Raw genomic sequence first — 14,499 nt, 5'->3', positions numbered from 1 at the left:
TTAAATAAACTGTTAACTCATTAAATTGAATAATTCAGACACATCACTCTCAAAATAGATTGAATGTTTTCCCTGTAATTTGTATAAAGTACCTTCCAGAGCTTTTCAATTACATTTTGATAACATACTTTATCAAAACAAATGTGCAAAATAGGGCTATATATTCTGCTCATTAGACAAGTGATGTGTCTGTTTGGACAGAATTTGTTACCAATTCAGAAAAAAGGAAACATTCAATAGGCACAGTGCAAGGGATAAATGAGCTAGGCAAAACAAAACACTATGAATATTATTTATTTCATTATTATATGGTAACATTTGGGGCAAAATTTTCTAATGGCCTAAACTTGGCCCCTTTTCTCACCTCTGCCTAACTATCAGGTTTGGGGGAGCTGCAAAATGACAGGTGCAAATTAACAGGATGGTTTTGGAAATGTAACCCTCTCAGTAGAAGATTTAACTACTCTTTTCATAGTTGATAAGTTCTTATGATTAGAGAACCTTGTCTCAACCTTTTTCCTCTTTAACAGCTTGTACCCAAGACAACTTAGCAAGAAAAAGGTTTGCTCTCTTCGTCCTTCTAATGACTGGGATATAAATGGGGCCCAGATGGTAGCTTCACTGACTCATTTAACTTCCATGTTAGCAGCAGTGCCCAGTGAAATCCCCAAGCCATGTTAGTGATGAGCTACATCTCTACTTTCCTTAATAGCTTTTCTTGCGACATAATGCCCATTGCTTATAGGATATTCAGAAAATGCATTGGGAGATTATTCAAACTACCTGCTTTATGTACAAGACATGTAATTTAAATAAAACAACAACAAAGCAATAAACAGTAAGAAGGGAGGGTTTGATTATTAGTGAATTAGAATTGTAAAATTATATGTGAAACTATGGCCATTGTAACTGCTGTTGTGCAAAGGAATGATAAGATCTGATTAAAGTTTATATTGAAACCTAGACATATGGATGTTAAGTAAATTGCATTAAAATTAATTACTCTTGCCTATGGCTATTCTCACACCTCAAAACAAAGTAATGCTTCTTGATGATCTCAATAAGTTACTAAACTGCCCTTAAAAAACTAATTTTGCGTGAAACCCTGGAGCAAAGTCTTGGCAATGTTAAGATGCAGAGTTTTCATGGCAAAGCATACACTTATGTGTGCCCCGTGGCTGCAAACCCTCATTTGGTATGCATCATAAAATCAGCAAGCACCCTTTTGTCAGAGACAGGCACAGTACTGGAGCCAAATGTGAAACACTGTAAAAATATGCAGAGTTCTTCCATTTTCTTTCAGGAACTTTCTTGCCTTTTCAACCTTACGTCTAAGTAAGTTTATGTTCTTTTTTCTTTTTTCAGAAGACCTGTTACACACAGGTTTCCTAATTGCAAATTCAGGGCTCCATCTAGCAGTCCTCACGCAAGCAAAGCTTCCGTGATGCCAATGGAAGTTTTGCCTAAGATGAGATTTCAGCCCTTGAAAAGTCTTGAGGGGGTGCTTGAAGCTGAGGTTTTGTTTCAGCCCAGAGATCCATCCACGTTTGGATTCTGAATCACCCCAGAGTTCAGGCATGGTCAGACCCCAGATCCAAAGTTTTGGTTCAAGTTCCTCTCTAATACCAATTTATATTGAGATAAAACTAGTAGAACAACAACTGAAAATACCTGCTATTGATGTTTTGGAGACTGTGGATTATTGCTGTCATTATTTATATTCTATTAGTGCCCATGGGCCTCGATCAAGGCCCCATTGTTCTAAGCACTGTGCAAACACAGAACAAAAAGAGAGACTTGTCCTGAAGAGCTTACTCATATAAAGTAAATCTGTGCATGGTCTGCACCAGAAACTGAAAGTGACAGAGAAGGAGAGAGACTTGGTTGTGTGGGTTCATCACAGGATGACTATGAGCCACCAGTATGATGTGGCTATGAAAAAGGCAAATGCAATCCTAGGAAGTATTAGGAGAAGCATTTCCAATAGAGCTAGAGAAGTATTAATGCCATTGTACAAGGCACTGGTAATATTTCACATCAGGTCTTATGTAGAGTTCTGGTCGCCCATGTTCAGGAAAGATGCATTTAAACTGGAACAGGAACAGAGAAGAGCTACTAGGACTATGGAGAATGGAGGGCCTGTCTTTTGAGAGGAGACTGGAAGTGCTTGGCTTGTTTAGCTTAGCAGAGAGAAGGCTGAGAGGAGATTACGATTGTTCTCTATAAATACATTAGGAAGTAAATACTAGGGAGGGTAAAAAGTTATTTAAGCTAAAAAGGCACAAGAACATATGGAATAAATTGGCCATGAGCCAGCGCAGGCTGAAAATTAGAAGAAGCGGGTGGTGTTCTGGTACAGCCTCCCAATAGAAGCTCTGGGGGGCAAACAACTTGAGTACAGTTGTATGACAGGGCTGCTTATGATGATGGGGGGCAGGGCTCAACAGCCCTGGGGCTCATTTCTGGTTGATGTCTTATGTTCCGAAAGGTCTTTCTTCAGGGTGTCAGCTGGCCCCCGGCAGGGGCCAGGAAGGGATTTCTTCTCCCACCTCAATATATTCTGGGAGGGCTTTTTTTAACTACTTCTTCTGAAGCATCAGGGATGGCCATGGCTGGAGATGACATAGGATGGTGTGGGCCTGGTCTTTGAGGTGGCATCAAGCCTTCTCTCTCTCAGCCGCTTGGCTTGCTGGTTCTTGTTCACATGCTCAGGGTCTAACTGATCGCCATATGTGGAGTTGGGAAGGAATTGGCCTTCCTCTGCAGCATGTGGGTGTAGGTCACTTGCCAGGATTATATGGGTAAATCTCAATCATTTCCCTGGCATTGCAGGGGCCTCAGGCACTGCTGCACCTGGGTCCCCTCCTATTCTCTTGCCTGTGCACATAATAGTCTAGTCTCCCATGGGCTGCAATACTTTGGTCTCATTTTAGTTGTTCCGTTGTTGAATTTAGTGTCCTGTTGCTAGGTGGTGTTAGTGGCCTGCGATGCACAGGAGATCAGACTAAATGATCTGATGATCCCTTCCGGCCTTAAACTCTGTGATGCTATGATTTTACATTCCTGAATAAAAGCCTGATACTGCAAGATGCTGAAGACCCTGTGAGGTGGTGAGCGCAATCATCTCCCATTGACTTCAGTGGGAGTTAGGGAACTCAGTCCCATGCAGGACCGAGTCCTCAGGATCCAACTCTTACTGAAGTTGGTGAGTCATTACATTAAATTCAGTGGGAGTTGGACAGGATGCAGACACAATGAAAATAAAAGGTCCTCCTGCACCACAAAATATACTTTGTTAATGTATCTGAAAAGCTTAGTCAAGTTTTAATAAGATATTTCCTGGTGCCACTAGTATCTGTTTCTGTATTGTAATTAAAAATAGTGTGTGAGTGACAGTTTGGGTTCATGGATTAGCAAAGTATGAAGTAGAAAGGTCAACTGTGCATGAGTATACATATTATAAATTGGTTTCAGTCATGAAGTTGAGAACCGTTACTGGTTCTAAATACAAATTTCACCAAAGATGGGGGTTGTAATATGTTTGTGTGTATAGTTGACACATACATCCCTCTAAGCTGTAATTTGGCTGGGGGTCTTAAAAATTCCAGTAGCTCTTATACCCTAGCAAACACTTAGAAGACCAAAGTTAGTGCAACATGCAAACTCACATTTCAGATTAAATATTAATTGTGATCATGTGTAGTTTCTACCCTTATTCTTTATGCTGTTGAAAATTATATTGAAAAAATACATACCAATTCCAGCTTGACCTACAATCCAGGACAGTCGAATGAAAAGCATCACACCCCAGATATTCAACATGCATCTCACCTAAGTTTTAAACAAACGATCTTACATCATTATAAAATTACAAACACTATTATGACACTTGATAAGGTGCATTGCAGAAAGTGAGTAGGCTTTTTAAAAGCAGCAAACAACCCCCTGTTTTTTAAGGGATTTTATCATTGTTGATATATTAATTTTTGTAATATACAGATAATTTTCTGGTAGGAAGGTTTAGGTTTCTCTCACCAGCACACCTTTCACCCATCCGAACTTCACAAATCCCCCTTTGCTTTCTTCTTCCGTGTTGGCTGTTGCTTCATCTCCTGGAGTGCCATCTCCATTAGTAACTCTCTCCATTGAACCGGGGTTCACGGCTCTGTTCTAAAAGATCACAAAATATAAATATACATATATTCTGTGCAGCTGATGGAACAATATACCAAGCAGATGACAACTGGCTGCATAAGGAACACATGAAAAATAGGGATCCAAAATAAAAGTGTATTTTGCTTTTTTTTTTTTTTTTTTTTTTTTTGGAAGAGAATGTTATCCTCTTACACTAAATAGTAGCTGAACTACTCAAGATACAATCAAAATGAGTAAGTGTATCATAATCTGGACTTAAATCCTGTCTATGTGTGTATGGGTAAGCGTTAACGGTAGACATCATATATGCCATATTTATATGTTTGTATACCACATAGCACACTGAGGTCCTGACCTGGTTGGCCTCTAAATGCTACTGCAATGTAAATTATTGCTGTTAATAATAATAATAAAATATATTTATATAACATAAGAGGTATTGCTGACTACAGAAACTAGAATTTGCTGAATACTACTTGGCAAATAAGTTATTGTATGAATTTCACCATTTTTCATCAGATAATACAGTCACCAAATATATCTTTGCAGAATTTGACCAACTCTGTAGCTTAAGTACTTTTTAGTGAGAATGTTATTAGATGAATAGTAGCAAAAATGCATCAGATAATACACTAAATGAAAAATCTGTTCCACTGTTTAACTATCTCTAATAGAAGTATAAACATACAAGGTCAAGTACTGGCATGCTGGTGCCATAACCCCATGCCAAATGCAGAGTTCATGTGTACTCACATCCTGGCTTTGAAAAACCTCCTCCCTACACACAGAGGAATGGCTGAACCAACATCCCAAAGTTTTGGAAAAGTTCAGATCTTGATGCAGACTTAGATCTGTCCCTCTAATGGGACAACAAAAAACCCCAGTGTCCCTCCCCTTAGCTTTTGAGAAAGTTCAGCTCCAGGTCTGCAGCTTGCAGTTTAGATAGGAATAAGTTGTGTTAGAGGATTGCACCTTGCAGCCATTGGTGGGTCAGGGAGTACCTGTGGACTTACACAGAGACCATGTCCCTGACCTCTATATTATGCCTCATTGCTCGGTTTCATCATATGAAGTTTCTGGGAGAATCCGCATAAGGGCAGACAACATACAGTTGCAGGTTAGGCCCTGTGTGAAGAAAGATACATAGCCCGTTGGGGTGAGTGAGAGGGTCAGAGAGATGGAGGAAGCTGGTAGTTCAGGGAACTCAGTGCTTTTCAGGACTTGGTGGGGTGTGAGGATATTTCCAGAGAGAGTAACTATGCAAAGGGGAGGGGTAACATACTAGGGCATAGACATAGCTGGGTTCCGAATTAATGTGTCAAGTTGTGTGCATGTAGGAGATAGGGAATCTCCATTTATTTCTTCCTCATCCTTCTATGTCCTAATAAGGAGGAGAGGATGGAAGATGATAAAATACAGGTAGGATATGACGAGAAACAGTCAAAAGAAAAAAAGTCCCATTCAATTACATCATGTAATGGCAAACAGCTAAAAAGTAACAAGTTTTTAAAGTGTTTGTATACCAGTGCTAGAAGTCTAAATAATAAAATGGGTGAACTAGAGTGTCTTGTATTAAATGAAGCTATTGATATAATAGGCATCACAGAAACTTGGTAGAATGAGGATAATCAATGGGACACAGTAATACCAGGGTACAAAATATATCAGAAGGACAGAACAGGTCGTGCTGGTGGGGAGTAGCACTATATGTGAAAGAAAGCATAGAATCAAATGTAGTAAAAATCTTAAATGAACCAAACCGTACCATTGAATCTCTATGGATAGTAATTCCATGCTTGAATAATAAGAATATAGCAGTAGGGAATATATTACAGACCACCTGACGAGGATGATGATAGTGACTGTGAATGCTCAGGGAGATTAGAGAGGCTATTAAAATAAAAAACTCAATAATAATGGGGGATTATTTCAACTATTTCCATATTGACTGAGTACATATCACCTCAGAAAGGGATGCAGAGATAAAGTTTCTTGACACTTTAAATGACTGCTTCTTGGAGCAGATAGTCCTGAAGTCCACAAGAGGAGAGGCAATTCTTGATTTAGTGCTAAGTGGAGCACAGGATCAGGTCCAAGAGGTGAATATAGCTGGACCACTTGGTAATAGTGACCATAATATAATTAAATTTAACATCCCTGTGGTGGGGGAAACACCACAGCGGCCCAACACTATAGCATTTAATTTTGGAAAGGGGAACTAGACAAAAATTAGGTTAGTTAAACAGAAATTAAAAGGTACAGCACCAAAAGTAAAATCCCTGCAAACTGCATGGAAACTTTTTAAAAACACCATAATTGAGGCTCAACTTAAATGTATACCCCAAATTAAAAAACATAGTAAGAGAAACAAAAAAGAGCCACTATGGCTAAACAACAAAGTAAAAGAAGCAGTGAGATGCAAAAAGGCATCCTTTAAAAAGTGGAAGTTAAATCCTAATGAGGAAAATAGAAAGGAGCATAAACTCTGGAAAATGAAATGTAAAAATATAATTAGGAATGCCAAAAAAGAATTTGAAGAACAGCTAGCCAAAGACACAAAAAGTAATAGCAGGTTTTTGTTTTTTTTAAAGTACGTCAGAAGCAGGAAGCCTGCTAAACAACCAGTGAAGCCACTGGACGATCAAGATGCTAAAGGAGCACTCAAGGGTGATAAGGCATCTGGCATTGGCCACTGTCGGAAGACAGGATACTGGTCTAGATGGACCTTTGGTCTGATCCAGTATGGCCATTCTTATGTTCTTAAGAAGGCCATTGGGGTGAAGAAATCATGGTCCCTTGCTAGGAAGGAGAAAAGCAGGGGAAGGTGTCAGAAAATGGGGCTTTTTGCCACTCTGTTGGCGGATGTCTAGGGTGGGTTCCCACCAACACTCGCCTTGCTTATTGTCAGCTGGCATGTGCATGCCCAACCAGAATTTGGCCCGTAGCATACACATATATGTATTAATGTAGAAATATATAATGTATAAGATTTTACTGTATGTGTAATTAAAACTGTGAAGTACCTGCTTTAATGTGATAACACTATAGAAACATACTTCATTACAACAGTAACAGCAACAATCATTATCACACATCTTACAAAATCAGGAACAACTACTTTCAATGACCCTCATACAACATTAAGAGTACCATAAAGCAGAAGCATCTCTTCTTATGAAAGACAATGTATTCCAGGGGATAAGGCTACCTGTGTGGGACATAGGAGAACTAGATTCTATTTCTGGATCTGCCATTCACTCAGTGTGTGATACTGAGCAAAGCCAAAATTTTCAGAAGTGGACTCTAATTTTGGCCACTTCAGTTTTTAAGAGTCCATCTTGAGAGATATGGTCCCTTATTTTCAAAGGTGCTGAGCACCCATAACACCAAGTCAATCGGAATTAAGTATGCTTGTTGTGTAGAAAATATGGGCTTAGTTCTGACCTCAGATACACAAACAGTTGATAGCTTTGCTGCATACATACCTGCATATCAGACCTGATGTTTTATATTCTCCTTCTGGTACTACCTACCACCTTATCTGATGAAGAAGACCAATGCTGAACTTCTTTGGAGAGAATTTATCTTCTTAAGAGCATCTGTGGGTGGGCTTTTCAAAACTACCCATGTGATTTAGGAGCACAAATCCCATTGTGCTCCTAAGTCACTTAGGTGCTTTTGAAAATCCCACCCAAGATGATAGCGGCTACATTCACTCAAAATACAGTCAATTGTTAAGTAAAGGCCAGAAGGATTAGCAGCCATAATACTGTCACATGTATTTTTGTTTATTGCACATTCATGGGATCAAGTCCTCAAAGACAAAAAATAAAAGGTTCACTCATTGCCACTTGAAACTAGTTGTTTCTTACATACTTCAAATTAATTTGTGCTTTCACATTCCATTACCATAAATTATGGTCCTAAACTTGCCATGGTACATTTTAAATTGGAGTGCTTTAGGGAATGATTATTTATTTACCAAATGGCTTTACCTGGGCAATTCATGCATTAAGGGTAAGGAGTAAAGGTGACAGAACATTTCAAGAAGTCACCCAAATCAAAAGTTATTGCTGTTTTAAACATTTTCCCGTCTTCATTTCAGAACATTTCAGCTTTAGTATCTTGTGTGGCTAGTAACGATGAGCTCATCCAATCTACATAATAAGTGTGGAGAACAGCCAAGGAGATGAAGAAAGGTTAAATTTATTTTTTATGGTGGGGTAACTGTTAGACCCAAGCCATTCTCACCAACTACCAGCTGTGAAATAGTTCTTACAAAATATATCTTTAACTATAATTGGCATTTTGGAGCTTAATACAAGCTAAAAATGACACATCTTGTTAAAAGATTACACACATTTGACTCCAGTAGTGAAGGAGCTGGATCTCAGATGTTCCTTTTAGCCTGCTTAAATTCTGGCATCAGAAAAATTATACATTTAAAAAAATGTATTAAACATGAATGTTTTATCTTCTGATGTTAAACCAGCATCAAAGCACAATGGAAAGGCTTATGTGGGACTCAGACAGTTGGAGTCACAAATTATGTCGCTTCTTGCCTCCAGCAATGGGCTCAGACAGGCCAGTTATGTTTGACAACTTTGTTTGGTTTGTTGTTTGAATCTAGTTTTCTCTTACTGAGATGTGCTTACCTCTATGTGAACTGCACTGAGAAAAAGGGGGTATAATTTATGTACCAGCCAGGTATGACATATACTGCATCAAACACTAGCAATGGTGCAGGTTTACAGGGCTTTATATGGTAAATTGTGTGGGGTTTGCATAAATGGTCATACAAATCACGAGCCCAGGCTTAATGTATTTAGTAAGGCCACCATCCTTCCTCAGACCGTCAAATGCACAGCTAGGACTTCAAGTGGAACTCACACCACTCAGTGTGACACTGTTTCCCTCTAGTGTAGGCTGGGCCACATATGGAGGTTGATGAGCCTACTACGGCTGTGTCTAGCAGGAGTAACACCAGGGTGTGCATAATGCAGAATTCTTCCTCCCACTTGTGGATGATCAGCCATGGAAGCTAGTTTGCCATGGGTGCTACTTCATCCTTCAAAACCCCCATTAGGTGTTTTTAAGCAATAGGTTGACTCACGTAATAAGTTCTGCTACACTGTGGTTTGCAGGGAGCTACCACAGGGCGGGCTCCACTGCTTGTGAGGATGGATGGGCATACCTTGGGCAAGCTCTTTAAGTCCTACCTCCCTCTTGCACAGTATAATAGCAACATGTTTGTGGGGCGGAGGGCAGAACTAAAGTCAATAGCAAAACTCCCATTGATTTAACTGGGAGTTAGAGCAGGCCCATTGTGTAATTTAGAGTCATTATAATGCTAACTGAAAAAGTCCCATTGAAATCAAGTCCTTGCTTGTTTTCACAAACTGCATGGGGAATGGTTGAGTTATTTCTACCATAGAAGCAGTTGGTGCATATGCTAACACAAAGCACTAACCAGTGTACTCCAGGGAACAACCCACCCTGGCAGGGGGCGAAGCTTGATATTCTGATAGGTCTTCTCCATCACTAATTTCTAATTTTCAAAAGTGACTAGTGATTTTAGTTTGCCCCCAGTTTTGGGGGGCCCAAATTGAGACACCATGAAGTAGGCTGCTATTCAGAAAGTGCTCTGAAAATACCACCCTCTGAAAATCACACACCTTTAAGAGGTCTCAAATAGACACTGCAAAACTTAGACTCTCCTGCCCCCAATCACTAGTAATTTTTGCAATTCTTGGCCTAAGTTCATCTGCCCAGGAACTACTTTTCATAATCATTCTGCTAGTGCAAATTGTAGTCTAAAGGATTAATGGGCAACCTGCGGCCTGTCAGGCTAATCCGCTGGCAGGCCACAAGACAGTATTTACATTGACTGTCCACAGGCACGGCCTCCCGCAGCTCCCAGTGGCTGCGGTTCACCGTTCCCGGCCAATGGAAGTGGTGGCCAGCACGTCCCTGCAGCCCGCACTGCTTCCCACAGCTCCCATTGGCCAGGAACGGCGAACTGTGGCCACTGGAAGCTGGAGGCAGCCATGCCTGCGGACGGTCAATGTAAACACTGTCTTGTGGCCCGCCAGTGGATTACCCTAATGGGATGCATGTGGGCCGCAGGTTGTCCACCACTGGTCTAAAGCTTACATGGAGTTGTTCCACATAAAGGGAATGAAATGTGATTATTTCACTAATAATCAATTATTATAACAATTCCATAATACCCCATGTGCACTAAAAACACTGTGACAATTAAAATTACTGCGCTTGCATAGTGCTTACTATCCTAACCTATCGTGCAATTACGTCTAATTTATTTATATTTCTAAATACCAGAATTGCCTTCTCGATGTTCTTATCCTGTGTTCTTCAATGTTTCAGGTTAAGATCTCAGAACACTTTACAAACATTGATAACTTAGACCTCACAGCACTTGCTTCAAGTCCAGTTAAATATTAATATCCCCATTTTACAGAGGGGGTAATTAAGACCAAGGGAACTTGTGACTTGCTTATGTCATACAGTGAATAGTGGAAGAGCCAGGATTACAGCCCAGAAATCCCAACTGCTAGTGCTGTGTGTCAACAACTAGAATATGCCTACTTCTCCCCTGGTAGTCATGACCTGCAAAACCTTATGTTAAATAAGTAATGTTATGAAGCTTCTGAAATGAGCCAGACAGTTCTTGCTTTGACCTTCGCTCACTAAAAAACCCTCAAAGGACAAAAAACTAAACAGCTAAAGTTCAGCTACATTCTGTAAACAAAAACAGATACCCAAACTGAAAAGCTGTCCAGCAGCAAAGCCCAGACTGAATTAGGTTACAATGGTCAAGACTTAAGCCCCAGACACCAGGGTTTCATTGTGCTACTTCACATGCACCAGTGTCATTCATTTATATAATACAAGAAACTTATCTGAACAAGGAAGGCCAGATTCCTCACTGCCTTGTTCTTTGAGTTTTCACTTGTACATCTGCAAAGTGAGTAGCTACCAAATTGGAATTCTCCAGTCATTTACACCAGGTGTTTTATACCCACTTGGCATTCATGTTGCGTAGCTGTAAGTGACCACACAAGGGACCTGATTCTCATTTACGTTAAGGCCACTTTGCACAGCTCAGGCAGAGGCCTTATTGTAAATGGGAGTCCCAATGTGGGAGATGGGGGGGAGAATCAGGCCCTGATTTTCAAATGGTTAACTTTAGGCTTGATTTCAGTACTTCTGATTGATCCTTCCTAGGATGGGTGAACCTCAAGAGGTTTGGAGGTTGAACTGCATTTGAACCAGCATCCAAAAGTCTAATGCTTATCCAAATTATTCAGACCTCACAAATATGCAAAACTGAGTTGGAAATGTAATTAGAGCAGGCTTGCTCTGGAGACTTCTGCTTCCACATTTGGCCAGAAATAGAAAAGAAACCATTTTTTTCTTACTGTATTTTGGCACTTCTAGTCCCAGCTGGAAGCGAGACATGAATCCCTTTCTCCTGCCTCTTCCCTAAGACACATCTGAATAGTTTAGAATTTCAGGGGGAAAATGGTTTGACTTCAACTCTAAAAAAGGGGTGAAGGTTACATCTCAGCAATGCTTTTTATAGCGAACTTGTCAGCATGGTTTTGGGGGTAAGAGGGATTCTCATTTTATTCAAATTAGTTGAACCATCCCTAATAATTTATTCCAGTAGGTTTTCAATTACTTTGTTTAACTGTTGCAAAGAAGAACTATATAGAGGGCTTGATCTAGTAGTCTTTGTCCACCCAAAACTCTCAGTGAAGTTGTGTTTTACACCTACTCTTTGCTCACTTTATACATGTGTCACTACAGAGCAAGGCAGTGCAGAATCAGGCCCCCAGCAGTCCATTAAGGCTTTTTTTATAGAAATGAATTACGTTAGTGCACATGAAGTAGCACAGACGTTAGTGAAACCCTGCTATTCAGAGGGTTGGTTTTGACCATTACAATCTGAGACTCGCTGTTATAAACTTTTCAAATACATTTAAGGAGAGTTTTGAGTGTGCAGGGAAGGGAGGATCAGACCTAGACAATGCATTTCTGGTTAATCGTTTTGGGAAAAGTAGGTGTGGAAGGCAACAGAAATGAGGATTATGATGACAAAGGGCCTGTTTCTTGTTAATTAATATCAATTTACCAGAAGTGGCTGTGCAGATAAAGTGGAACATGCATGGAGTGACTGCTGGAGGGGAAGTTCTGTTCATTAGACTTGTGAGTCAGTGGTAAACTCTCCCATTCAATCAGTTAATCAAAACTAGGGCCACAATCCCCTTAGAAAGGAGCGGGGAAATAACCCCAACTCTAGAAAATCATTAAAAGCAGTTTAGGTATCTCATTTGTCGAGAGCAGCTGTACTCTGTGGTTCTAACTAGTTTTCTGTAAGTCTGTCTTGCCTCTATGCTTCCATGGTCCCATCACCATAGTATATGAGTGAATTCTAAACAACTCTTTTGCATTGGGCAGTAAAAAAGGATGTCACCAAATGACTTCTGAATAAATGGTTGATAGACGATCACTGAAGTGGTGCCTCTCAGAACCTCCCAAAAATCATTGTTACAATAAACAATGAGGGCCAAAGTCATCACTAGCCTGAATCCATTGATGTCAGTGGGGTAACCAGTACCCTAAGGATGAATTTGTCCCCGAGAATTGTCTGTTAACATATACCTCTTTAAATCAAATACTTTCAGAACCAACACACATTCTTTTGTGTTTGAAGCTCATCTTAATTTGCATCTTGTCACCTTGTCTTACAATTTGGTAGCTTTTGTTCATAGCACAAATGGGTAAAGCTTTGTATTTCTGACTAGTTGATAATGGTATTTATTCTACATTATAAAACTTTAATACAACAGTTATTAACAGATTATTGCATGAACACAACAAACTAATCAATAGAACTCTGGTTATGATCAGGTGTTAGGCTAGAATAGACAGTTTCATATTTGATTCAGGTTAAATTATGTCTTAAATTGCTACTTCTACACATTTAACTGTAAGTCAAACATAAAATAAATCCTGTGGCTTTATAGCTGTAGACAAGAAATAGGCATATGTTCCTACTGATTGAGTACATTCATTATTTTCAATCAGATACAAACCTGTTTAACAAAGATCTTTGCTCCTAGCAGAATACAGAACAGAAAACATCCTGCAGGTACAAGTCTAAATAAGGGAAGTATTTTGTTATACTTCTTCTCTTGCACAGGGTTCACAAGATAAGGGGCTGGATATGTTAATAAACAAAATTAGCCTGCAAATGTAATGGAAAATGTATCATTCCTTGCAACTTACCTTTGCCAGTTGTTCATGAATTTCTAACAAGCTTGGTCTGTTCATTTTGGCCCCACTGATGCTGCCAGTGTTTCGATAATAATCAATGTTAGGAACTGCATCCACTGTGTTATGGCCAAAGGTTTTTAGATAATATGTGTTACTATGAGTATCATAGGGATGTAAATTTCCATCCGATTTAACGGTATCCCCATTTTGAATAAAATTTTCATATAATGCTCTATTTCCAGGCCTGTGACTGATCCTGTGTCTGCCATGTGCTTCTTCAGTAAATGATGTTTCTTCATAATGTGGAGGATCGGCATCCTCTTGGGGTGTTGCATTATTGTCATGGCTTTCGTTAATTACATTAACTTGAAACCTATTTGGACTTGGGTCCAAGAATACATTTGGAGAATTATTCATTGACATCTTCAGGGATGTTATGTGCTTAGGTCACCAATCTTTCTATTTTTCTGTAGTTGGAGATAGTGTTGCTTTATCTGCAATAAGACAGTAATGCTGTTGCATTTGAAAGATCTTGGTTCTTAATCTAGCAAAGTTTAATGGAGACTTTCTTGAAGTGTTCACTCCTAAGTATTCTTCTTAAGGTTGTCCTGCATGACTCTGTCATCAAAAGCACAAGTAAAACTTTTATATATTTAATTAACTTACACAGTAATGTAAGTCTTCCATGATTTCTTAAAAAACCCAGTGAGATAGCAGCCTTATAACATTTTACAAACAGGGCCTGATCCAAAGTCTGAGTCAATGTGATATCAATGGGAGTCTTGCTATTTATCTCAGTGGGCTTCAATCAGGCCCTAAATAGGCTAACACTATACATAAAAGTAACTTGCCTGAGTATATTATCTTTTCAGGGACTAAACATAGTACTTCTCTGAATAATGTACAGCCCAATGGTTCATATTGTGTTCAAATAACTAAAGCAAAATGACAATTATTCATTACTGAAATATATATTAGCAATAGTTTTAGACAATACAAGATTCAAAGAATAATTTTACAAATCTGATCTTGCATTCCTTG

The 14,499-nt window shown here is 39.4% G+C and overlaps 1 protein-coding gene across 2 annotated transcripts in view; it reads right to left on the bottom strand.

Annotated features, from left to right (window-relative positions):
- Positions 1–13,881, bottom strand: part of SLC12A1 (solute carrier family 12 member 1) — a 62,287-nt gene extending 48,406 nt beyond the window's left edge. For both annotated transcript variants that reach the window (XM_077827960.1, XM_077827961.1), the window contains exons 1-3: positions 13,471–13,881; positions 4,036–4,170; positions 3,756–3,831 (exon numbers count right to left, since the gene is read on the bottom strand). In XM_077827960.1, the coding sequence (XP_077684086.1) occupies positions 3,756–3,831; positions 4,036–4,170; positions 13,471–13,881 (622 nt within the window). The remainder of the gene's footprint in view (positions 1–3,755; positions 3,832–4,035; positions 4,171–13,470) is intronic.
- Positions 13,882–14,499: the final 618 nt, after the last annotated feature.

Source organism: Eretmochelys imbricata, chromosome 10 (genome assembly GCF_965152235.1).
Source record: "Eretmochelys imbricata isolate rEreImb1 chromosome 10, rEreImb1.hap1, whole genome shotgun sequence".
NCBI lineage: Eukaryota > Metazoa > Chordata > Testudines > Cheloniidae > Eretmochelys > Eretmochelys imbricata.
Note: the sequence above shows the minus strand (reverse complement) of the source record. Positions and strands in the feature narration are given on the sequence as shown.